Source organism: Struthio camelus, chromosome 1 (assembly GCF_040807025.1).
Source record: "Struthio camelus isolate bStrCam1 chromosome 1, bStrCam1.hap1, whole genome shotgun sequence".
In the NCBI taxonomy this organism is placed as follows: domain Eukaryota; kingdom Metazoa; phylum Chordata; class Aves; order Struthioniformes; family Struthionidae; genus Struthio; species Struthio camelus.
This window is the reverse complement of record NC_090942.1, coordinates 129236225-129263582: the sequence shown is the minus strand read 5'-3', so window position 1 is coordinate 129263582 and position 27358 is coordinate 129236225. Positions and strand designations below refer to the sequence as shown.

The 27358-nt window shown below is 40.2% G+C and overlaps 1 protein-coding gene across 1 annotated transcript; it reads left to right on the top strand.

Moving 5' to 3' along the window:
• Nucleotides 1-1444: 1444 nt before the first annotated feature.
• Nucleotides 1445-24826, top strand: CYBB (cytochrome b-245 beta chain). The gene is made up of 13 exons (XM_009686309.2): nt 1445-1586; nt 4331-4426; nt 6633-6743; nt 10858-10942; nt 12218-12363; nt 13167-13357; nt 16673-16802; nt 17635-17727; nt 19254-19507; nt 20175-20337; nt 21182-21328; nt 23601-23725; nt 24438-24826. The coding sequence occupies exons 1-13, from the start codon at nt 1542-1544 to the stop codon at nt 24562-24564; spliced, it is 1713 nt and encodes a 570-aa protein (XP_009684604.1). The 5' UTR covers nt 1445-1541; the 3' UTR covers nt 24565-24826.
• Nucleotides 24827-27358: the final 2532 nt, after the last annotated feature.

Sequence of the window (27358 nt, the reverse complement as noted above, 5' to 3'; positions counted from 1 at the left end):
CTAATTCTCATTTCTACATCATAACCAAATGTCTTATCCCTACCAGAAACGGATTCTAAGAAAGCTAGTTTCTAAGTGAATCCATAGCAAGGCAAGTTGTGCTGAGTATTTTTGCTGTCTAACGTGAATCACGCAGTTTTTATGTCTGCCTCTACAGCTCTTGTTAGCTATTCAACATCTTGGTCCCAGCTGCAGGTCAGATCAACAGTTACGCTGGACATCAAGCCTATGCTATTCGAGTTGGACAAGAAGCTTCCTATTTACTCCAGTAAATGTGGGACCAGGGCCTGGAAAGCATCTGTATGCTGTAAAGCTGTTAATACTGCGCATGGCCACGCTGTGCTCTGTGAGACTTTCTAAAGCAGTGAAATTCTGCAGGACAGGAGCACTCTGAATAATCTGTTATAGCTCTGGCAAAGAGAGCTCACTGGTAAAACAGTTTTTCTGCATAGCCCTTGGTTCAAGAAAAAATAGAAGTTTACTTTTCTCTTTAAAGTATAAAAAGATCTTGAAAAATACATTGATACTACACCTTAATCTTTGAAAGGAGGCAGACTTGTATTACTCATCTTCAGCAGAGATCTATATTTCTGTGGTGCAATGGGTGAAACATAGGAGAAAAAGTGAAGAGGAAGCCTATTTAGAAGCATTTCTCCTCTCTGGGGCCCTGACCTTGCCAAAGGATGTTCCCACTTAATCCCCAAAGTTTCCTCCAGTCTACCATTTTGTGCTCTTTACTGTCAGTTTGGGAATTGTCATACCACAGAGACGAGACCTTCAGAAATCATTAAACTCCCTCAGGAAATCATGATACTATTTTTGAAAAATGTATACACTTGGGACAATGTCCTTTGGCTTCTAAGCTCTAAAATATACTGGGGTAATTTTCCATATATTTCTCTATAATTACGAAAGCAAAATGCTTGCTTTAAAAAAATTATTCTCACATAGTGAAACAATATCCGGGGCTGGGACCCTATGAAAAATACAAAATATGAAAAATAGACTATCTAGAGCCAAGCAGAGAGAAAGTGGCAAAACTTGTGTATATGTACCAGACAACAAAAGTGTTAGATTACATTTGGGGGCTTCTGTGGACAGTGAATTACTGCAAGATAAATAATTCTAGTGATTAGTCATCAAAGAGGATCATCAGGAATGGCAAATATGACCTGAAGTGATTAAAAAAAAAGACAAAGCTGGAGAGGAGATGATTCTTCCATGCGTTGAAAGTTGTATAAAGTGGCAATACATTTTTGAGCTGAAAACCCCAGCAAAACCCAAACTTTGTACCACATGAGAAAGAAATGGTTTGTTTGAATAGTTTATGCATGTCTGAGTTATTAAAAGTTCCATGCAGAGGTGGTAGAAAAATGTTTGAAATTGAACCATGGATCTGATTCCATGGTTAACTGATTTCCTAAATAAATGAGAAAGGAAACAGGTTGCTGCAAGCTTCTACTCTCACTTCCTTGTGAGAGAAGACATAGACACTGTCCCAGAAAGGACGGGACCATTGTGTACACTCTTCTCAGGCAGTCATGGGTAACTGGGTGGAGAATGAAGGACTGTCCATCTTTGTTGTTGTAAGTACAATTTTTATTATGCTTTGTGTCTAGTAAAAAGTTCTACGGAAAATTTTAATAAGTAGATCTCATTGCGCCTGTGAGTGATGCAGCTGATTATTCTGAAACTAGGGCAGCAGACGTAGTTGCATTATACTTGACAAGTATAATTTTTAAGGAGCTCTAGCTGGAATCCTGATTGCTGTAGGCTGCATTGTCAGCTGAGAAATTATCATAAGTTAACTCTCATTTGCTTTGTTATAAATGCTTAAGTGTCTAGGTTTTTTGAAGCAATAATGACTTAAGGAAAAAAAATAGCATTACATCTCACTGTTAACTATTTGCATTTTGAAAGAGAAAAAAAAAAACTAAAACAAGCCTTTCTTACACTTTTATAAACAAAAATGCATGTTACTGAGAGCACAGTGAACATTTCTTGGTAGCAGAAAATTTGTTTTTGTAGTCAAATTCCAGGATTTAGAGCAGAGATTCATGAATCTCTCATTAAGACAACCTATATTTGAACTGTGCTTGTATAGAGCTTGCATGGAGCTGCTACAAAACTGAGTTTGATTAGTTCCTGGCAGGATTTAAAAGTAATTGAAATCCCACTTACATTTAAAAGAGCTAAACCGTAAGGCAGATCTCCTCCTTGGAGAAAAGAAGTTAGTATTTCAGTATTCTTTTTTTCTTCACATTACAGTGCCTTGGGAAGAAATTAATGATATGAAAGTTATAGGTATTCAATATTGTGTAATAGCAAAATGTAAAACCAATTAAGGGATTGTTGTCAAGTGTGGTTAATTAGGTAGATACTGAGAGGAATAAAAAGAAGACATAGAACTACATTTGTGAAGACTGAATGTGAACATCTTTATTCGAAAATGTATTATTTCTCCTGCCACAAATGATGCTTACATATTACATTGTGGAAGCATAGCTCTAGTTTAGCCACACAACACTGACAGTTCAGTGCTTTGAAAGGGCTGTATTTGCTGACACCCAGTGACTTGAGGAAGTTGAAACTGCCAGGAGGTGAATTCTGCCACATTTTTCCCATCAGGACTGCAATATTAACTGAATTAAGTAAGAGCTTATTATTTTGTTCAAAAAAGGAATTGTGTACAGAATCTCAGAGCTATACGAGGTTAGCTAATACAGAGGGAAGGAAAATAAAGAAGTCACTGATAAAGAAACCAGCTAAGAGGACAGTTCATCAGAGGCCTTAAGAGAGTGTTCCGCATTGTCCATTACAAGTTTATAGTACATTCATTATCTACAGGGTGGCCCAGTGCTTGATAAAAACAGGACAGCCACAATTTTTATTATTTTCCTCAAAAAAATAGAAATAGTCTTGATTTTTTTTTTTTTGGCCTGACATGGCAGCCTTAGCCCTAACATATGCTGCCTCCACTGGCCCTAACCAAAGAGGTGGTAGCTGCTAACTCTGCAACTCAACCAAAGTTGTCACAGGGTGTCACAGTGTTTCTCAAGGGTTCCACATTCCTTATGAGTTAGCACCAAGAAGTGTGAGGCTTCATCATGGATCATGCCAAGCATCTCAGTCTTCTGGACATGCTGTCAGGCTACTGTAAATGGGAGTGGCACACTCTTACTTTAAATTTGCATCCTAAGCATTTTATCCTGAGCTGAGCTTAATTTTGAGGGTTTGTGGATTTCTCATATACTGACTTATGCTGTTGGAAATCCCTTCACTTCCCTGCCTTTACACCTTACAGGTGAGACATTTTCCAGATCTAAAATAATCCCAAGCTTTTTGCACTGTCAGCTGGGCCAAGAAACTAAGCGAGACTAGCACTTTAAACTTTGGGCTAAGAAGGGCAAAAGACTGTAGTGTCACAGTTTCTGTCAGCCTGAACTTAAAACCAGCGATTACAGGTCTACAGGTCTCATTCTTTGTCTCTTCCATCTTCACGCACCACCTAGTAAATCCCCTTAGAACAGAGGTGCAGTGATATAGATTGGTTTCACCGGGGGGTGTGAAGTCAGCCAACTATCTCCAGAAGGGCGCATGGCCCAATTCATTATGGTCTCTTGGGCTGGATGTGCTTGTAACTGCATTAGAGAGCTTCGAGAAGTGCTCATAAATTCTTTCCCTAAAGAAATCTGCCCTGTAGGCTGTGTAAGTACAAGAGAATATTGCAGCACAGCTACTAAGAAGCCCAGTTAGCCTAAACTCCACCAAAGTGCCTGTGTTGAATATTTCCTGCTGGCTGATTTCAGACCTTCAGAGGCTCCTACTCAATTGAAAACATTAAACTCGGGCCTTGGGTGTAATTTTGGCCATGTATATTTAGACCTCAACCTTCTTTGTCCTTTGGCACAGCTCCAAAGCTTGGCTTTGGCAGCTCCAAAGTCTTCCTCTTATATGGGTTAGTGTGTCTGAGGAATTCCCGTTAAGAAGAGGACCTAGCCTTTAAATGATTTTTAGAGACTCAGCTAAACTCACAGACTTAGCCAGATTCTTAGTTTATATAATCATATCATTTGAGCTATACAAAGGTTTCAGCTACCAGTTTTCATGCTGTGTTTTCTTGCCACTCCTGTACTCCCATGTATACACCTCAAAGCCTATTTCCACCAGTAAAATATATATTGTCCCTCCTGATCTCTTCACACCTTGAAGGGCACCTTTCTGTGTGAATAGGAATGCAACGCACTAATTGGTCATTTTCTGAACTGTGTAAATTGAGACATACAGTCTTTAACAACAAACTAAAGTTTCCTGTTTGCTTCTCTTTCAGCTTGTGTGGCTGGGGTTAAATGTCTTCCTCTTTTGGTGGTTCTATCTTGCATATGATCTCCCACCAAAATTCTTCTACACCAGAGTCCTCCTTGGCGTAAGTACAAAACATATATTATTTTGGCGTAGACTGAACATATAGCATTTTTTCCCTAGTTTTATTTGATTGAAACAGGATCAGGTTGTTGGAGTAGCAGGTTCAAGTAGGAGTTAAAAGTCACATGTAAACAGATAACTGAATAGAAAGATGTACAGTGCTTTTGAACAGAAAGTTGATATGTAACATAGAGAGATCCTCTTCTAAAGATGTCTTCAGGTAACTATCATGCTCCTAATAATTAAAGAAGTGAACTTATATTGTGGCTGCTCTATTTTTCAGGAGATGAATACAATATTTCCATTGGAATTACTGCGCAGTCACTTCCTCTTGCAATTATTCTTCTGTCATAGCATGAATAGGTTACGTAGTTATTAGCCCTGAAAAGCAATCATCATTCATGTATTTATCAAGTGTGCAGACAGTAGTCAAGAGAAATCCTGGATCCCAGCCTATTCAATATAATGCAACTGATTATATTGAGCACCATATGTTCTGCTATAAACTTGCTTCCAAAGGTAGCAAGGGTCAGGACTAATTGATGGAGAAAATTCATTTGTTCACATATTTTAAAAACCTGACCACAGACCCAAAAACCACTATCAGCTTTGAATTACAGAACACAGCATTTTGTAAGAAGTATGCAAATTCATGGTTTAACTCAATAAAGCTTGAAATCCTGTTCTTGTGTCTCACTTCAGATCTATGCATCAAATTCTGCTTTTTGTTATCAGAGTGCAATTGTTTTTGAAGTCACAAAGATCCGTGTGTGGGTAACCACAGCCCAGTGTAATCCCAAGTCAGTTACTTATGGCCAGGAAGGCCAATGGTATCCTGGGGTGTGTTAGGCAGAGTGTTGCCAGCAGGTGGAGGGAGGTGATCCTGCCCCTCTACTCAGCCCTGGGGAGGCCTCACCTGGAGTACTGTGTCCAGCCCTGGGCTCCCCAGGACAAGAGAGACATGGCACTACTGGAGAGAGTCCAGCGGAGGGCTACAAAGATGATGAGGGCACTGGAGCCTCTCTCCTCTGAAGAAAGGCTGCGAGAGCTGGGCCTGTTCAGCCTGGAGAAGAGAAGACTGAGAGGCGATCTCATCAACGTGTACAAGTATTTGAAGGGAGGGTGTCAAGAGGATGAGGCCAGTCTCTTCTCCGTGGTGCCCAGCGACAGGACAAGAGGCAACGGGCACAAACTGAACGACAGGCAGTTCCATCTGAGCATAAGGAAAAACTTCTTTGCTGTGAGGGTGACAGAGCACTGGCACAGGTTGCCCGGAGAGGTTGTGGAGTCTCCTTCCCTGGAGATATCCAAAACCCGCCTGGACGCGATCCTGTGCAATATGCTCTAGGTGACCCTGCTTGAGCAGAGCGGTTGGACTAGATGATCTCCGGAGGTCCCTTCCAACCTCAGCCATTCTGTGATCTGAAACCTGGAAGGGTCCCAAACAATGCATGGAGAGCAAACATTATCATTTCCTTCCCTTTAGTGTGTTTGGGTTAATAGGGTCATTCTGCACTCCTTTTAAACATTCTTTGTCAAAATCTGAAATCATGCAGGATGTAAAGGTCAACATTAAGAGAATATATTCCTAAAAGATGAGGCAACTGATTTAGACTCCCTTTACTGACAACAGAGAGGCACAACAGAGTAAGAGCCCCAAGCGCTTCTGGAGCTAAAGGAACTTTTATGAACATGTCAAAGCTTCTGTTATATTGATGCTAGTTATAGGAAGGACAAATCTACGTTTCTAAAGAATTCTAAGTCTAGTCCTTTTACCTTTCTGAACATACAACCACTTCCTTCACAAGCTCTCCTTCCTTCTACCCCAAACCCTCAGCCATCTGAAGCTACAGCATTGAGACTGTTTTTATCGCCTTGGGATAGCCTACTAATGCCCTGGACTTGCTTCTGTGTTTGGCCCCAGTTGTCAGACATGACAGGGAGCTTTTCATAGAATTGTGTTATTCCATATAATTTCAAAACTGGAAATAGAAACAAGTTTTTATCTGGAGAAGTATGTTCTGTCTGCATGTGTCCCCCTGCCTTGGCCAGAGCATGACTGCCCTGAAATGTGAGCATCTTTAATTAACTTTCATTCTCACACTCATCAAAAATTGCGATATAATGCATAAATGAAATTTGTGCCTATCAGTCTCCTGGATATTGCTTGGGCAATTAATTTAATAATGACTTCTCTCCCATTACAGCGTGCTTTAGCTCTAGCAAGGGCTCCTGCAGCTTGTCTGAATTTCAACTGCATGCTGATTCTGCTGCCAGTATGTCGAAACTTGCTCTCCTTCCTCAGAGGATCAAGTGCGGTAAGATAAAGAAAGAATTTCAAAATTAATGAAAGAAGACCCAAGCAGCCTTGCACATGGGCCAAACAGTATAGTCTGAATTCCCCAAATATACCATACTTTGGGGATGTCCTTTTTAAAGAAGTAGACAAGACCGGAGTTTTGCTATGATCAAGAGTAGGGTCTATATGCTAACACATGTAGTGCTGTGGTCAAATATTGAGCCTCGATTTAGCCTTTTTCCAATCTTCCCTTTTTCACTTGCCTCCTGCGCAACATGATGTCTTACTTGGAAAGCCCTTCTTCTGGCGGGCAGCAACTGTTGGTCGTGCCTACACAAATTCTCTTCCATTTGTCTCTGATGTAACACCCGTTTATAGTGGGAGAAATTAGCCCAAGATTCCTGTCTTTGCAGGAGAAAAGACAGTTCTTAAAGAAAATATATTCTTTCACAAACATTTAGAATGGGACTTTCTTCAGCTGGGTCATGTTTTACAATCTTTCTCATTTGAGCTACATTTCCATCTCAGTTTGAAATAGTTCACAGGCCTTTTGACCATATCTAGCTCCCAAATGCAGATGTTATATATGGCACCTACACCGCCTGTACCACTAAGGAAAAGACAACTAATTCCACGCTAGGTGGCATGTGGAGTGGCCTGCCATGATAGCGCTGACCCTAACACATTGCTGAAGTCTAGATCTCTGGCTGTTACATAAGAAATAATGGAGAGAAAAAGATTAAATAATCTTATTGTGACGTAAGTAGAGAAAGGCTCCTATTCCATAGCTCTGATGATCAGGGCTCCAAAAAGGAATTACAAGTTGAAACTTTATTATTACCACAAAATGGATAAACCATAACAGCTGAAGGGACACTACTACCTTCTTTTTTCCATTCCGTCCTGTTGCCTCATTTCTATCTATACCACAGTTACTCCATTCCCGTCAAGCACTAGAAAGCCACTCTTTTGCCATACTATGGTTCAATGAAAATGAAATACTCTCCTCAAGCTGATGAAACTTTTCTTCAAATGTATTGTGATTTCCCCCTTCCTTTCCATCCTCTTTAACATGCACAGGATCAACAACACTGCTTAAGGGAGTTGGTTTTCATCTGTAAATCTAGTACAAATTTCTTTCACACAAACAACACAGCCCTATGAGGGCTGAAAGATCAGAACAAAAGAGTTACCTGCTATTCAGGAGTCTTCCATATGGGAGAAGTGTGGGTTAGAAGGTTAAAAAAAAAAAAAATAGAAACAACCCAGGTCGTACATCCTTCCAGTACATATAGCCTGACAATCAATGTGGCTGAATAAATGAGATGTGTCTGCTACATTAATCTCCTAAATTGTATTTCCAATGCTGTCAGAAGTGCCCCAGCCTTTTTAAGGCTTAGTGCTTAAAAATATAAAGCTGGAACTACACAGACCAGGCTTTGTGCCTTGTTCTATACCCCCTCAGGTTTTGGGATGCTACAAAAGGAGCCAACCTTACCCCCCAATATATAAAAGAGAAAAGAATAGCAAGTAAAACTGTAGGGTCAAACTTGAACTTGCGCTGCCCTGGGAAAGATTAACTAATATTTGCCAAAATTCAAAGCTGACTCCGCAGGGGGCAGACATCAATTATGAAAGTAAAGTCTGTAAGAAATAATGTTGTTATTGGACCAATGCAACTGGAAAACAACGAGCTTTTGGACACACGAAGCCTTCATGAGGTCTGAAACAGATTCCACAGGCGTCGAGCTGAAGGCAGATTGGGAAGAGGGGTTCAAAGGTCAAAGTAACAATAGTGTTTTGAAGGAGCTAGAGGCAATTTCAAGTAAGTTACTGGAAGGCTAAAAGCTGATTCCAAGAGTAGAGAATTGTGTCCTAACAGGGACTTTATGCTACTTGCCCTGAATTGCTCATTTCCTAAAATCGATGGTTTAATGTTTCTAATCAGGGTAGCTATGAAGCTATCCCTCTTCTCTTAGAGGAGCTTCTCTTACTCAAGCTGCAGAGTAAATCCTCCTTCCCCTGGCACTGTGATATGCTCACTCAGGCTACGCCCAGTTTGCAAGAGAGAGCCACGTAGAGAGCTACGGCTTCATTTCTGCTGACTCCCTGCAGCTCACTATCTTGCTGACAGCGTGAGGCTGTATGAGGAAGCAAAAGGCTCTGTGGATGAGCAGGAAGTGAGGGAGGGGCATAAAATAGGATTGTTAGACAGCTGAAGTTCGTTTAACTTCAGTTGCTCTTTGTAATAAAGCTATACCCCAGGAAGGAGGAAATTTTATATCTTAGGCAAAACATGCACAGCCCCATGTTCCAGTAGTGGTGTCAGGACTGTGGGCAGGGATACAGCTGCTTTTGCTCATTCCACAGTTGTCTCTAATTAGCTCTGCTTTGAAAGTAAAAACCTATGAGGATCTCTAAAAGATCAGGATTTTTATATGTCACATAACTTATTCAAAGGGTGGTGACCTTTCCAGCAGCAACGTCATTGGGGTTAGGGAGATGGGAGAATTGTTCAAAGCAGTTGTTCAACAACAGTGCGCTGGAAACACCTGCCTTTACATCCTGCCACCCAAAAATCATACACTGCAAACTTATTTATTATTAATTGAAATAACAGCTGTATTGTTTTTGCATGCCCTTTATTGCTGCATTCGTTGCTGCTGTTAAGTGAGCCTCACTACTGAATCTAGCTGCAGCATTTTGCCATTGCTTTGCCACATGCTTCTTAAACAGCAAGCTCAAGTGTCCCTACATACTGTTTCCAGGGCAGTCAGGTAGGAGCAACACTTTTTTGCTACGCTGCAATTTATTCTATAGGCTTTTCAATTACATCTCAAGGTACAAGATACAAAGAAGCCCAAATCTCTCCTGGCTGTTTTTATAGTCTACTGAAGTCATTGAGATAGCACCTGAGTGTGATAGTTTGCTCTTTAATCAGTGTCATAGCCAGAAAATAGCCAACGGGATCTGCTTCCTCATATATTTATTGATATAGTTAATATTCATGAGATATTTAGAAAAGGGCTGTAATGGATGAGCAAGGTCACTGCTCGTGTACCTCCATGGCATAAAGAAGAGTGAATTAGAAATGAATTTGTTCTGGAGGTTTTTATCATCTCTTCTTCTGTTTTGTTGCTGGATGGTTGGGATGATCCATCCTACCCTATTAGCTGGGATGATTAATTACCTTTCCCTGCCATCTACAAAGTCCATGTCTGGCAGACACTTCAAAAACACTTTGGTTTCCCTTAATTTGTTGTGAGAAACATCTAAGTGGTTTCTGTGTGTAAACGTTGTATTAGTTTACATAATGTTTTCTTCCCTTTGCCAGTCATGAAAATCAATGTAAGGATACAATACAGGATAATTATAGTTTCTAGTCTATGGAGCCCGCAAATTAGCATTACAAGAATTTAAAGCAACAGGATAACTCCCACTGACTACAGTACAATTCTGATGGAGCCTCTTAGGCACCCATCATAACTGTTAATGACAGTATCATTCCATTTTTCTTAAGAGCCAAGTTCTTCAGTTTGTATTAGCAGAGACTTTTTCATTCTGTTTCTCCTGGGTAACTCCAGTAACAAGTCATAAGTGTATTTCAGGCAAGTATACTCAGCTTTTGGGGGAAGGAATCACTTCATAGGATCATAAGTCACTCCCATGTTTGGGGTGGAAGCTCACTGAGACAGTTATACCCAAGCAGTGCTGTTCACTTCTACAGTGTGAACTACAACAGTATCCTAATGCTAGCTGGCAATTCTAGACACTACCAAAATACAAGGAAAGATCATTAACAGTCACCTTACCACGAGAGACTGATATTTCCCTTTGTTCATTTCATGTAACATAAATTTAACACAGAAAAGATAACTACTTTTGCCATACTGTATTTGAAGTTTTCTCTCATGATCAAATAATTTGTTTCGGGGGATATGTTAAACAGGAGCTGGTATTACTGTGTTCTGAAGAGTGGAGTGAAATATTTCTGTGTATATTTTGGCATTCTAAATCTTTACCAGCAGTGCTATCCATTGCTGAGCTCAGGGCTGCTGTTTTTTCCTACATTTAAGTAACTATGCATGGGCATCACAAATAGTCTGCAAATACTTTTTTCTTCAAATCCAAAGTGCTGCTCAACCCGTGTCCGACGACAGCTGGACAGGAACCTCACGTTTCACAAAATGGTGGCATGGATGATCGCCCTTCATACTGGTTGGTACTCAAATGTTGCTTTGTTCATGGCTTTTTCACGTCACCTTACACAGTATCCAAGTGGGATTCAAGTCATAAGGATATGGGCAGAGACCTGATTTCATTATCCTAAAGGAGAGCCAAGGATTAGGTCAGTTTCCAAATAATATTCTGTACCTAGCAGAGAGCAAAACATAAACAAGAAAGGATACCTTTCTGTTGCACTGTTAACACCATTCAGGTTACTGCTTAATAAAGGGTATTTAGCAATGCCATGAGAACCAGATATCCAGCCTTTAACTCTTGTTTAGACTTATTTGCTAGCTGGCAGATCTGAAACAAATCATAGAAATGATGAAAGAAAAGTGTATAAAAACCATGGACAAGGCATCCATTTTTTCTTTGTATTTTATCTCTCATTATGTAAACAAAAGTTTTCTATCATTTTTGCAACAAATTTTTCACCTCTCTGTCCACGCACCTTACAAATTATATATCCTAGAATAGTCTTGATAACATCGGTGGGCTACTGGAGCTGAGCAGGTTCCCTTCCTAAGTTGTGACTGTCATCTTGCTACCACTGCATAGGAAGGAATAGCGTGATTCCGTTATAGATGTTAGGCCACAGAAGAGGTCTGCAGCAGAACTGAGTTGTTCAGCGGTGGGAGACCTGTCCCCTTCAGGCCTTGAATTTATTCCCCTTGAAGGTGAATAAGTATACAGTGATACAAAAGTGGAAACATTTTGAGAAGTATTGTATGGCTGACTCTTGTAATAATATGTGCTGGAAATAGCGTGAAACACCTCAGTTAGTTATACTAGATTTATAGACGAGTCCAGCTCAGCAAAACATTAATAGTGATTATTATCAATGCAGCGGAGGAAAGAAACACTAGCAAATTTGACACCAAAGAGATCCAGATTCATTTATTGACTCCTCTACAGAATTCCTGTTTGATCCAGACAATCACTTGAGCCATCCCATGCTTCAGTTTCTCACCTACAAAATTAGGGTATCGCTCTGCCATTTGAATCATTTTCTTGAACAATGACGTGCTGGAAACTTCTTCTCTTCACAGCCTGCCACCCAAAAAGATATAATCTGCAGATGGTAATGCTATGACAATAAAACATGTCAGCAATCTTAAACTGTCGTTAAGAGGGTAGTGTAAGAGAGGGAGTGTGCAAAGGTTTTAAGCTGCCTTTAACAAATATTACAAAGTTTAAAATGTTCCTAAAAACATTGAGTACTTCTCTTGTGCTTAAAACTGATTCTCTATTTCCTGTCACTCCTAGCAATTCACACCATCGCACACTTGTTCAATGTAGAGTGGAGTGTGCAAGCACGTGTTGAAGAAAAAGGCACTCTGGCAGCTGTACTCTCTAGCCTTGGTGATAACCCAAATGAAAGCTATTTGAACTTTGTTAGAAAAACTATTCCGGTAAGTGACTTGAGGCTGTGAAGAATCACTGAAGAATCACACTCATCTATACCATCATATAAGATTATCTGAGCTGAATGTCTAGTTCTGGTGTGCACAACGTGTGTTTGAATCACGTTGCAAGAAAACCTTGTGCAATGCGTTCTTCTATATTTGCCAGTAATATTGTTGCTGAATTTCAGCAATGCTTTAAACTTTTTCACCTTAAGATTTCAAAGTAGTTTTAAAATATTTCTTAAAAACAAATAGCCTATAAGGAAGCCTTCTGACTAAGGTAAATGTGAGGCACACAGAAATCAGGGCAACGGTTTTGAACTTCAGCTCCTTAGTATTAAGATCTGGTTAAAAAACAAAAAAGAAATCTCCACGCTCTTCAGAAGCACTGTGTGTCCAATGTCTTTATGAGTTATGAGAGCCACAGGTGCATAACGCCACTGAGGAGGAGAGCTTTTATTTAGATGCCTAAATATGGCTGTAGGACTTCAGCTCAAGTAGCAAAAGTGTTCACTTTCCTCAGTTTCCCCAGTTCAGTACTGCTGAACAGTGGCAGTCAAAAACAATCTTTGGTGCCTGAATAGGTGGAAATCCCTTTCTATTTCCACTTAACTTAGTAAGAGTAAATTTGCGGTGCAACAGGCACGGAGTGGGGTTTCCCGAAGCATTTTTGGCATGTAAACTCATAGAGGATGACTTAGAGACTTGAAACAAGGTAACAGATTTGGAAGTAAGACGGACTAATGGTTCAGCTGGCTCAGCTTTGATGCATTCCTTTTCTTAGACCAATGTGTACAATTACTTCACAGAATCCTGTGGGGGGCCTATATGTGGCTTTCACGTACTTGGCTGGTCTCACTGGCGTAATCATTACACTGGCGCTCATACTGATCATCACGTCATCCACCAAAACCATCCGAAGGTCATATTTCGAAGTATTTTGGTACACCCACCATCTCTTTGTCATCTTCTTTATTGGTCTTGTCATCCACGGTGCTGGGTGAGTATTTGCACTTTACCACACGATATGTGATAATGATTATCTTAATCTGAAGCCCTCCATACACAGAAGTATAGTGATTTCAGTCATTAGCAGTTATATTTGATGGTGATGGTGGGCCAATACCATAGGCTCTCAGTGGTACAGGCATGAGGCTTTATGAGAATCAGGCATATTCGTAACTCATTGATACTCATCTTTTCTGATATTTAATTGAAAATCTTTTTTTCAAGGTTCCTGTTTCTCCTTAACTTATCTTTGTGTCCTAAAAGGAATTGCATCATGCACATGTACACAAGGCAGTCATTCCATAAAAATAACACAGGGCCTATGATTTGGTTGGATTAATGATAACTACAACGAGGGTTTATCCTTCAGAGTTGGAGGGCTTTTAATGTCAGAATCATCTTCAGAATAGATTTTTAGCTGTTGCAGCTCAAATGTAGGCAAATGTAAGTTTTTGTAACTTCCAAATGCCAAACATCTTTTTCCACTGTTGGTTCATTCCATACCTTCAATACCTCCAATTAGCTGAAAAGCCTATTGAAACAATTTTAGCACTATGAAAATGCAATTTTAGTACGTAGGAAAATGAATCTTAGTTACTTTTTATAAAACCACAGAACCGATGCACAGAGAAAAAGGAAAAATACCTAACATACCCAAGCCAGATTCCATAGTTCATAGTTGTATGCAACATTTAAAAGGAAATTCTCAGTGTTATATCCTTAAAAAAAAAAAATTGAGGACCCAGAGCATGCCAAAGCATGCTTTAAAAATGCTTTGTAAAAAATGACTATTCAAAAACACTTCCTCTTAGTCCAGTAGTGTCAGAAAAAAGACAGAAACAAGATTACAACAGCAAGAGCAAAACCAGAAGGCAGATGAGGGTCACTACCAGTATATTTTTCAACTTCCAAAACAGAAGGAGAATGTTGGAGCAAAACCTGCTGAAGGAAAAGGACAACTGGTTCTCGTTTCCTGCAGCAAATATTCTATGATTACCAATAAAATGTCCTAACTTGTCAGCAGTTACATGCATCATACGATCAGAAAGCAAGCATTGCTCTTTCCTTAATAACTAGCTGTCAGTGAGTAGCATATATTTCATAAAAGCTGGCTTTTTATTTACTCGGATGTTCACTATACTCTCACCATTTTAGCTGCATTGTACTGAACAGACAAAAGTTTGGGCAGCAGCGGGGATCAACACAGCTGTTAGTGAAGTTCAGCAATCCTGTGAATGGAGATAAAACCAGGAATATTGCCATCTGTTGTGGAAAGGATTATTTCTGACAATTAACTCAAGGTGACAGGAATCACAGGCACATATGTGATGCTAGATCAGTTTGAACAAAGATAATTCCATCATATTTGGCCTTAAAAGCAAGACTGACATTTTGAGTTTAGAGAAAATGATAATATACAAAAACAGCCTTGAGGCTTTTCACCCTCAAGGAAGGCGTCTCGGATGTGTGAACATAGATGCTATGGGAGAAGCGTGATCTGACTTTCTTAAAGTAGTGTGACTGAGAGAAGGCACAGATGTCATTGTATCTCAGGAGACAAACAGCTGTGTGTTATTTATATGTATATACAAATGTGTATATATATATATATATTTTATATATATATGTATGTATATATACACATATATTTATATATACAAAAACAGAATCAAAGATAGTTACTAGAATGAAGAGGGAAGATTCTTTTCCAGTACAAGCTGTTAATAGCACTTTTGTAGCACTGACTTTTTTTGGTGCATGAGTGATGTCACAGACGAAAGTCCTAAACCTCCCATCACAGTAAGTGCAAAGAGGAAAGAGTACAGAGACATTTTGCAAGTGAAAAGTAAAGTTTTCAGCAGAAAGAGAAGTAGCTAGAAGCCTAAACTACTGACAGCTTAGTTACAGTACTGGAAGAGCTTCTACACTTAGTAGTAAGGGAATAAGAGTCTCCTTTTTCACAGGGTACCTTCGTTGCCAAACCTTGAACTGGGGTGAAAGGCAAGGCAAAAATCACCACGCTCCTTTTTTCCCCTCAGAGATGGGGTAGGAGTGGCAGAAAACAGGCAGAAGATGGGCTCCTACTGTTCCCACAACTCACCCCACAGGGTGGCTCAGCTGAGCCAGTTGTCACTAGTGGGGAAGTAAATTGCAGCTGGTGATGCTCCTGCAAATTGCAACTCATGATGCTCCTGGGATAGTGTCTTTCCTTCCTTTCTTTTTTCAGACAGGATGTTAATCAAAGCATTAGTGATGAAGAGGTTCATTAGCAATATTTAGTAATCTATTTTAACTTCTAAGATTGTGCACAGACATTCTAATAGTCCTCTGATCTATTTGTCACAAAGCTAGGCATATATATGACTCAGATAGCATGTTTCTTCGAAACATGAAGTGAAAGACCGTCAGGTTTAAGAAACCCAGCTTGAAAATCAGAGAAGTCATGGGAAGAAGATATCGACAGAATCATATTGGCATAAAACTGACTAAAATCAAACCCTGTTTCCAGGGAAGGGCAGCAGATCTGATTCTGATTTTCTCTACTATAACCCTGACCCTAATAATTACCCTCCTTTGGGGGATTCTTACACTCCCTTGAGGTTGGAAGAACTCCACACAGGGGCAGGAAACCGTGAACAAGTTCAGGATATATTTTTCCTTAAAAAATTGAAATTTTTTTTCAACATTAGTTCTGCCACTAGTAACACAGCAGAACTGCAGCAATCAGGTTTCTCTAAAAACAAAAATGCAAAAACACAGAGGCGGATCATCAGCTGACATAAGCTGGCTCCGCTGAGTAAGATGTATCTGTGTTCACACTACCTGAACATCTACTCTACTACACCTTTAAAGGGAGAGGAAGGGTTAAAGGTCATTGGAAAGGGCTATCCAGAATGTCTATGATAAATAACAGAAATAATTTCTGTACTGATCACTAGGAAATTGATTTTCTTACCCATTCCATGTGTTGGTTTTACTGAAGAAAAGAAGGAGAATTCCTACTGTGACCATATTCTGGAAACGGTAGTGAACATACCTCTCAGTTCCTCACCTGGTCTTTGTAGTCAGTGTTTTTTTCCTACAAACTTTCCTCCTCATTTTTAGCATTTGAATAGCAGTTCCGTGATTTGATCAGCGCAGTAAGGCTGTTTCGAAAGGGACATTACCACTGCAGAAGAACATAACTGCATGAGTAACGTACATAGCCTAGCTTAGCAATAAGTAACTGTAGTACGTAACAATAAATAATATTATGTCAGACATTTCATTTCCATGTCATTTGCTTAATGTTTGGTATTATTTTCAGGCGTATTGTACGGGGACAGACAGCTGAGAGTCTGGCTGAACATAATCCAGACATTTGCGCTAAGAACTTCACTGACTGGGGGAAAAAGGGTGCTTGTCCAATCCCCCAATTTTCAGGGAATCCTCCTATGGTAAGAACAATCGCTTTGAGCATAAATCCAATCAAAAATATTTCCAGTTCACTCGTTTTGTTAAATAGCATGTAGGCAGGCTGTAAAAAAGCAGCTATGTAACCTTCAATGCTCTTCAGAGGCAACTTTATATAAAGCAATAGATTTCAATACAACAAACTGCAAGCAGAAATGGACTGGAGACAGAAAAACCACTTCCAGTGTCCAAAATATCTCATAAAATGAAAATAGTTAATAGCAAAGCAAAAGAGTAAATCCTATCTGAGAACTGCTTACCAAAATGCATTTTGTGGCTTGTGGGCACTTCTAGAAACTGCCATAATCCACATAATAAGTAGTTTCACATTATTAATGAACTGATGTTAATTAAGAGAAAATAAATGCCTCTGGAAATGTGACACTGACACTTCCGTTCTCAGGGATTAACCCGGCTGGTTGTTCACACTACAGCCAGACATATTGACAGAAACTACATCTTTTCCTGCAGTAATACAGACCTGAGTCAATAACACAGTCAAAGCTTTACTCCACTTTTCTCTTAGGTGCCTCATTTTTAGACAGAGACAAAATCAGTCATAGGAGAATACATTTCTATAACTAACCTACTTTGTGAGAGCAATTATAAATCCTACTATAACTCTCAATAGAAAAAGAAATTCCCTCTCTGAGCAGAAGTCATTTCAAAAGTTTCATACCTTCTTTGGGTTCCCTACTCTGGTTGATAAAGAACCTAGATTTCTTAAACTTAATATCCATTCATACCATTTCCAAGAGTCAGTTTAATGTAAATTGCCATCTTCCTCATTTCACTTCTCATTTTCTTCTGTTACAGACATGGAAATGGGTAGTAGGTCCTATGTTTTTGTACCTGTGTGAGAGGTTGGTGCGGTTTTGGAGATCACAGCAGAAGGTTGTTATCACAAAGGTATGTGTTGATGCTGTGCTTAACGCTGGGCAAAACAGTACTGATTTTTTTCAGATACAATATGGTGCAGCAAAGCCAGTGATTCCTACACACCATACAAAGTTATCAGGAAAAGAACCCTCAAGAAGTGTTTTGTTATCATGCAGAAATAGTACTGCTTCCTAACATATAAATATGGCTGTCTCTAAGCCCCAAATTCAGATGCTATGTCGTTCCCAAATTAAAATAGCGCAAGAGGACAAAGTTAGCTAGACTCAGGACTGAATCTCAGGAGGGAGAGATCAATTTTCTTTGTGATCTAGGGAAAAAATACACCAAGTAGGAATTCCACGGCCTTAAGAGTAACTTAAGATAACAAATATTTATTTTCAAAAGCTGCCTGGACATTTAGGAATCTTGATTTTCCAGCAGACATAATGACTCCTAAAAAGGAGACTTAGCCGGGTGTCTATTTTCTGTAGCCAAAGCTAATATTGAGCTTAAGTAGTAGGTCTCTACTACTGGTGTATTGAAGAGATATTAATGCTGATTCTGAATGTATTTTAGCCAAAATAGCATGGCACTATGCTGAAACACATAAAACCTACCCTGGCCTTTCCTATTTAATTTCCTCACATGGCATTATGCTGCATCTCATGGGCATACCCTGTTCAAGTCAGAGTCAGTTTGGGGCATGAAGTAGATATCTCTACTGTTCCCTGGAATTACGTTAACATGTTGGTAGGCTCCTATATACCAGCATGCTTTCTGGTAATTTTGGTAATTTGGTAATTTTACCAAAATATCTCTGTGCCATTTCCACACCATTTGTCTGTTGTGTCTGCTTAGTTTCTTCTTGGCTGGAAACTTCTTCCACAATGGTGAGCATTAATATTGATATCTAAATAAATGGACAGGCGGACTCAATTCTCCCTCTTGTAAATCTCTTCTGAAAACTGAAAATAACCTTGGCAGACAACCTTAGAACTAAATGATTGTAGTGACTGAAATACTAGCCTTGCTTTCAGCAGATTGCTTCTATTTATTCCTGACTAAAATAGGCACAATGCAAATGCCTGCAGTATACTGCTCATCCCAATACAACAAGAAAATTTCAGTTTCCGGTGGTACTATCTATCCATCCAATTCCACATCTGTATGCTGGCCCTATATTTTTGCCACCATATATACATCCATTTCATTAGCAATGTGTACTATGCCACTGTGTCAGGTGCATCTGGAATTAATAACGTGCATACACAGATCTGAGGATGTGTTAGATGTGCCAGTCTGACCTGTCCCTTTTGGAGCAACTGCAAGTACAGTGTGAAAATACTTTCACAAAAATTCAGCATCTTCTGTAGTCTCTTATCTAGCTCTCAGATGCTATTCCTCACTCTGTCCCAGTTCTGCTGGAAGCAAAGTTTCACCTCCTTTCCTTGCTCCTGCAGGAGAGGATGATGATGTTAGTGATGAAGGATGTAAAGACATCAAGTGAACAGTGGCAACAGCTGTCTTCTTTTCTCTCCTTGTCTCTCTCATTGTAGGTGGTCATTCATCCCTTCAAGACAATTGAGCTCCAGATGATGAAGAAGGGCTTCAAGATGGAGGTTGGGCAATACATTTTTGTCAAATGTCCTGCAGTGTCTAAACTGGAATGGCATCCATTCACACTGACCTCTGCTCCAGAGGAGGATTACTTCAGCATTCATGTCCGTATTGTAGGGGATTGGACAGAGGGCTTGTTTAATGCCTGTGGATGTGATAAGCAAGAATTCCAGGAAGCATGGAAGTTGCCCAAGTATGTACAAAGAATCTCCATGGTAAAATCAACCAACATCTATGACACTAAAAATTTTGCTCAACCAATTTGGTGGAACCTGTGACACAGTCCTTAACTCTTTCCGTTGCGGATACTGGTGACCATCTATTCCTTCAAGTCACTCCCCCCTCAAAACTATAAACTTTAAATGCATGTTTTAGCTATTTCAGGCAGGGTATTTTTGAGCAACTGAACATGAGTGATTTTTTCCTTCCGGATTTTTTGAGTGAGTCTCTGTAAAGAAAATCAGGAAATTTTTGTTCAATTCCAGATCTTTTGTTCTACTGTTAGCTCCAGATCTGGCCTTATATCTGCAGCAAAAGAGATATAATCTCTCGTATCTCCTACTGTTTGAGGAGAACTCAATGCTGCACAACGCCAGGGAAACAAAGTCTTGAACAGATGGGGTTACTGGAGGGAAAAAAGTTCCTGTATGACCAACTTCACAGGCACGAATCAGAATGAGTCCTAGACTGCTCTTTCCAGTTCCCTCTTCTTATCAACACCACCTCTTCTTTTACCAACTAGTATTTAGCCCAAATGTGCATCATAATGGACAAATACCTTACATTGCTATTGTTATTTTAAAAAGCACTAATAAATATTCTCCTCACTATTGATTTATTAACTATACTTTCAATTTTAGGATAGCTGTGGATGGTCCCTTTGGAACAGCTAGTGAGGACGTATTCAGTTATGAAACTGTTATGCTTGTTGGAGCTGGAATAGGGGTCACTCCATTTGCATCTGTTCTCAAGTCTGTCTGGTACAAGTACTGCCATGATGCAACCAACCTGAAACTCAAAAAGGTACACGTGCACTGTGTTATAGAACTGTACGAGAACCCAAGCAACCTTTTCAGGGCCTATAGCCCAGATCAAAACAGGCCCAGCAAAAGTGGTCTGGCTCCAGACGTGAGTCCTGAGAGAAAAGTCCAGTTATCTCAAAGACTAGCAAGCAAAGAAGCAGGAGGGTCAAAAGGAAAAAAAAAAGAGAAATAGCCTGAGGCCCAAATCATGCATGCAAATACTGACTGTGGCTCTGGGGATTTCCACATGCAGTGGAGACACCATTCAAGCTGTGCAGGAAACATAAAGACCTGTCATACTTTCAGGAGCCTAACTGCACCCAGACAAATATTGCACTCCTTCCCTACACGCAGAGAGAGCAACTTTGAGTCAGTGGAACCCCACTGCTACCCATCTTTCTCTTGCCTCCTGGCCCTGGAAACTCCCTGTGCACAGGTGTAGGGTTACACTCTCCACTTATGGTCATATTCACATTTCTGCTAGAAAACAGAACTGGTTTTGTCACCTCTTTTAATTTACCGTTCCTGCCAGCAGATAGGGCGGTAGAATCTACCTGTAAGTCATTTATTTTATGTCCTAACAAGCTGTTTTACAAGTATATCAGCGCAGAAACATCAATAGAATAGAAAGTTGTTTCCTTGTTCTTGCAGTCACGTATTTTGCTTCCCAACCCTCCCAGCATCTAAACTCTTGAGTAGCTTCAATACTAGCTTGTCTCCCCGTCAACTGAAGTGGTCAGAGCAATTTTTCTACAGAAACTCTGCAATCCTCATTTTGTTGGCAAACACAAAACCAGAATCCATAAGTGCGTATGTACCCTGAGCCTCACTCTTGTCTCTTCCAGATCTATTTTTACTGGCTTTGCAGGGACACTCATGCCTTTGAATGGTTTGCTGACCTCTTGCAGTCTCTGGAGACTCAAATGCAGGAGAGGAATAACGCAGAATTTCTCAGCTACAACATCTACCTTACAGGCTGGGATGAATCTCAGGTAACAACACTGTGGAAAATGTCACAACGTTCATGCTAGCAAGCTTGTTATATTTTGATAAATACTCAAATGGTCATTTTCCTGTGATTGATCTGGCTCAAAGCTTTTAAATGCGCAAGTGGATGGGCATTGACAGAGGAAGAGTCTTCTGCAAATGTTGATAATTTCCATATCATTAAAGAAGAATTCCTGGTGTGATAGCTGTTTAAAAAAATAGGCAATTAAAACAACATTCCCCTGAATGGGGTGGGGATAGAACCACAGTGGCAATGTAGGAATGCCTACATTACATTGTGTAATGTCTGCACTGTTCTCTGCCCCCCCTCACGTCTCAGAGTACCTGGTTTAAAAGATTTGGTTCATGCTGCCATACAAAGCTTTGGGTTTGCCACCAATGTTCAGCCTAAATTATTGTGGAAGTGGTATGGTGGATGAAAAATCAGTCACTAGGAGCGGTGAAACTCCAAGAGTGCTCTGTAGTGGTCCCCTCCTGTGGATGCAGAGCACCTCTGGTTAATTCTGGCAGAGCTGGGATCAGCTCTTCTCCTTCCTAAGGGAGACCAGCACAATCAGTATAGTGCTTTGCAGGTAAAACTGGTGAGAATTGCACAAGAGAAGTAGAACTACATATCATGACTGGGAAATACTCTGATTCTTTCCTTCCTTCCTTCTCTCTAATGAACCACTGAGCTAAGTAGTGCAAATGGGAAACTTGACCAAGAAGGGAAGGATGTTAAGAATTGTATTTTGAGAATAAATGTGGTAGGTTAAATCCCAATACGGATGTAGCCTTCCCGGACCCAGACCAAAATTATGAACAGTTCCATGTTCCAGTGTCCAGCTGTAGGCCTGAGAACAGATCTGCAGCCATGACTTGACTTGGAAAATAAAATGCTACTCAGCAACTGCAGCAGTATTGCTGTTGCTGCCTCCTTTAAGAAAGAGAGACATTTCACTAGCAAAGAGCTGTTTCCTCTGTGAAGAGAAAACTCTGGTTTCAGCTTTACACTTGTGGCAAAAGAGCACGTGTTTCACATTCTCTTTCCCATACAGGCGCTGGGTGAGAGCATTCCTCTTTCTCCTTTACAAAAACAGTAACAGCATTAAAGAGGGTATTTCTCAAGCTTACCAAGGATAAGGAGCCAGGGGGTCATTCTTCCCCCCCTTCATCTGAACTTGCATGAGTTCAGCTGGTAATATGCCCTGAAATTTCCTTTCTGGCTGTTCTCTCAAAAAGCAGTCTTTCCTCACAGCATCAGCCTCAGCTGAATCTGCAAGTATCTCTAAGACAGCTAATACTGCTTAAAGCAGAACTGATGGCACTAGGGACTGGAGAAGCTAACACACAAGCCTTGAGTGATGGCAGTTTCAGGGCTTTCATGTGTCATCTAGATATTCCCATGCATGAAGGTCATTGTAGGGATACAAAAGGCCAGATCTTTCATGACCCACTTCAGAGTGTGTGATTCAGCCAGGAAAGATGCTCACTCTATTACTTTTAGTTATGTTTCCTTCTACTTAAGTCTTACCTTTGCAAAATTCACCATGTGCATAAAGTGCTGTAGCTTAGCGACATGGTAGGGAGGGCTGGTAGTAAGGTAGGAAGTTATCACGCGCACCCACACAAACACACACTGGAAAAACAGGAAGGAGCGAAGAAAAGTCACACAATTCTTTCTCTGGGAGAAAGTTACTCCTCCAACTCTTTTTGGTATATAAAAGTGCTGCAGAACTAAATACAGACCTTTCCAGTGAGCTCTGCAAGACCTGAACTTATGCTTTTACCCATATCTTCTCCTCTCCCTGTCTCTACTTAGCCTTGCTGGTCTAGGTGGAATTTACACAAGGAGGACAGACAAAACCTATTCATATGGATCAGTCCTTCTAGAAATAAAACAGGTGGGATGTCATTAAGGTCAAGAGGGTTGTATTATTGTAACTGACAGGGAACTTTTGTCCTAGTTTACAGCTTCTTTTCACAGCTCTTAGACTAAAACAGTTCACTGTAAAAGAAATGTAATTGCTGTGTTTAATACTTCATAGCTTTAATTCTTGAGATTGGCCAGTTTGGGAGAATGGGGAAGATAGAGACTGCTTGTCAGTTTACCAATGTTAGCTATCCCTTTCAACCACAATCAGTTCCCAGGAACATTCTTGGTTTGCTGATAATGCAGTGCATATCGACATAATTCTTTTTTTTTTTTTAACCAGATATAATGTTGCCATATCTAAATCTGTCCTTGCACTATCCTTTTTGTTTCCTTTCCCACAGGCCACTCATTTTGCAGTGCATCATGAAGAAGAGAAAGATGTGATTACAGGTCTTAAACAGAAAACCTTGTATGGAAGACCTAACTGGGAAAATGAGTTTAAAACCATTGCAAGGCAGCATCCTGGGTAAACCTGTACTTCTTGATAGTGTCTGTCGCCTTTCTCTGTCTGAAAGCTATAATAGCACCATCTTGTTCCTTAGACTGATAACATTTGAAAAGCATTTTTTCTAACAATCTAACAATTTCTAGGTATTTTCTAATATCGGTTCAGCCATGGACATGAACTGTAGTCTTGAACAAATCGTTTTAACCTACAGCTTCAAAAAATTTCATCCATTTTTGGTGAGGAACTTTATGTAGTGTTTGATTACTAGTAGCATTTTTAGAAAAAACATGTCCTGTCTTTCCTGCTGTAGTAGATAGGAATGTCAGTGTCCTCTAAAAATAATATCTGCTTCCTCTAAAGACAAAACATGAACATGGATGGCCTTTGGCTAAGCACCTAAAATTAACAGGAAGAAAATGGAGCTGTTCCTTTCAAGAATTTGTACCATAAGCTTGTTGCGTTTCTATTTCACTGATTCCATTGAGGTCAGTAAAACTGTCTTCACTGACTTCTGCTAAACTGAGACGTAGCCCATCACTTATTTTAGAAGGAGCAGTAAATATCTTGCAAGTTTTAAAGGGTTATAGGTTTTAGAGGAGACATGCAGTTCTACTTTAGTTTCTGTAACTGAGAAAAAACTTTGCAGCTGCAGAACATAAGACTGACTTATATGAACAACACAGAGCTGCTCCATGCTTAGTTCCTGACCATATTTTCATTTTTTTAACAGTTCCAGAATAGGCGTTTTCCTCTGTGGACCTGAGGGCCTAGCTGACACACTCAACAAACAGAGCATCAGCAACTCAGAAGCTGACCCACGAGGAGTACACTTCATTTTTAACAAGGAAAATTTCTAACTCTCAAACACATGAGAGTCATTCAATACAAAATCTAAAGACTAGATTTTTTTTTCCATTTGAAGTCCAGGAAAGACAGCCCAGCTTCCGATTTCAGCTACACTAATGCAAATTCCTTTCCTTCTTTGGAATTATCTTGGCTCTACGGTGGAGTAACAGAGAGTCAAGTTTGGCCTTAGGGTTGCTTGCACTGCCTTCCACATACTGGCAATTTAGCAGAAATATAGTCTTTGTGTGTATGAGGGCATTTCCCCTCAATTAACTGTCTTTATTCTCCTGTTATTTGTAGTGCCTGCTGCAGGGTCTAGGCCAACATGTGCATCTGAGAGTCAGTTCACACTGATAAAGCTTACTGATATTAAACAATAAAGCATTCTAGCAAAATGCTTCCTATTTAAGAGGTAGCTTATCCTCACTACAGAGAGTCCCTGGAAAGTGGGGGGATTTAGTGAAGGGTGAATGGGAAAAATCATTACATATGACAGGGAAGCTGTTTTGCACACCAGCATTTTTCAGTCTTCTGAACGTAAGCTTAAATGTCTTGTACAAGAGAGAGGGAGTGGACAGCTGAGAAGCAGCCATTCCTCTTTAGGAAGGCACAGAACTGAAAAGGAAGCACCTGGATGTCTGAGCCCCTCCAGTTGGGGAGAACATAAGGCTGGAGTCAAACCAAGTCTTGCACTCAATACGTGAGCCATTGCATGGCTGCTTCAGACTCTCCTCTCTCAGTTTCACGTCCTTAAATTCACAGTGCAGGGATCTAAACAAGAAGAGAAACAAGAAAAGATTTTGTATTTTTAGGTCCTCCACTTCTGAGCTTCAAGGTTGAAAAAGCTTGTTGCTAAATGGGTCCTCTATGAAGCACTCGTAAATGTATACAGTGCTTTTGGCCCTGTTCAGCTGTTCCTCACTGACAGCAGTGAGACAGGTTTGAGAAAGCAAAGACTGCGTGGGTAGTAGCTGGAACAGCTATGGATAGAGTTTCTGATTTGCACAAGACAGCCATACAGAGCACAGTACTTCTGGATGTACACTCTAGGCAACAGGTTCATAAGAAAAGGAGCCAATACATGTTTAATATCAGCAACAGAGAAAAAGAAACCATTAAAACCAGCAGTAAAGGGGGGGAAAAAAAGAGAAAAAGATGCAAAAGGCCTTGAAATAGCCACATTGTAATACACTGTGGTTTCCTCAGTCAGTGCCTTCTTGTTTCCTGTTCAGCCCAATTGCCCCAACTGCCTGCCTACTGCCTTCTAAACTCTGCAGCCAAACTCTACACACAGCTCATACACAACACTAGACCGTGCTGTTAGATTCTTACAGTCGAAAGTCTACTTACAGAAGAAAGTGTTGGCCTGCCTATGCAGTTCCAGACATGTTTGTATTACCATCTTGTTGTATGTATTTTACATCCCAACTCACTAGACAGGATGTGTTTTCCATTTATAACATTTCTAAATGTTATGTAACTGCCCCATGCGACTTCAGAAAGACAGTTTACCATTTCGTATGTGTTGTTAGCAGTTCCTGTGAACTGTTAGATGACACTTTCAATTGTGTCAACATCTGATGGGGAGGAAGTCACAGTTGGTAAACACTAGTGAAGATCAACCCTTGGTGAAGGAGTTTTTCAAGTTCTTTCCCTCAAAAGGGCCATATTTGAATCTATATAGTTCTTTTTGAAACACACCTATTAGCTCAGAATAGAGCTTAAGCAGAATTGAATATTTTTCTTTGTCGGAATAAAACTTTTGCTACTGAAACATAATAACGGTCTGACCCTATGCAGAGGGCATTCAAATATTGGCTTTGATTGTAGCGGAAATATGATCAGACTTTCACACTGTTAGAAAGCAGGCAAAGAGGAAGTGCAAGGGTCTAATGGAGAAAGCACATTTACCATCCAAATAATCTTGGGTTTTTTTTTTAATTTTAACTCACTCATTAATTCTCTAAATATTGTCATGTTTCTCTTAAAAATCCTTCCTGACCGAGTCAGTGTTAAATAGACACTCCCTGTTGTACTGTACACTTGTGCTAAGGGTTGTTTGTCACCTTTAACTCAGAGAAAGGAACTCCCTGCTGATTACTAAACCACTGTCTTCTTAATACTTGTAAAATAAGTAGGTGGGAGTTTCTCAGTTTCTTTCATAGGTTTCTTGTATTAATTCCCACTAAAACAGCAAGGCACACCTTATCAGTCATGGTCTGAATATGATTTTTTTTTTGAAACCTAAGATACATGGGTGAAACGGATAGCACTGAAACACAAACATAAGAAAAAGTAAGAACTAGGCCCCATCCTACCTACACTTTAGCAAAGCATGGAGGGCTGTTAGTGGTACTGCTTTAAGTCAATGCTACTGCCTTCTAGGATGGTAAAAGAGTAAAGCCCTTCCTCTAAGCACTTGCCTTCACTATAGAAGCTCCCCAAATCGGTGGCTTAACCAGTAACCCACCCTCGGCACAGAACTCCTGTTGATAAAACATCATTTACTACACATTTATTAGACAGAAAGCCTCTGTCTGTGTTAAATTCTTAGTCTATTGTGGCTATGGCAACACTGCTGCTTCCCACACGGGACACAGAGCGGAGAGTATGGCTGCTACATTCTCTTCACTCACCCTGAGGAGAAGGCTAGGGCAGCAGGCTAGAGGTGAGCTTAAAGGACAGTCCTGTTTTGTGGCCAAATGCCACTGCTTGGAGTCAGATCCTTGCAATAGGCTGGGCCTCTGACAGAAAAATTCCTCCTTCCATATGTTTATTTTGTTTTGTTTTGTCATGGGGAGGGTA

Excerpts from the sequence above, each read along its gene's own strand:
- CYBB (XM_009686309.2), top strand. The coding sequence starts at position 1,542 with ATGGGTAACTGGGTGGAGAATGAAGGACTGTCCATCTTTGTTGTT. Across the intron at positions 12,364-13,166 it reads TTGTTAGAAAAACTATTCCG|AATCCTGTGGGGGGCCTATA; the intron begins GTAAGTGACTTG and ends ATTACTTCACAG. Across the intron at positions 13,358-16,672 it reads CTTGTCATCCACGGTGCTGG|GCGTATTGTACGGGGACAGA; the intron begins GTGAGTATTTGC and ends TATTATTTTCAG.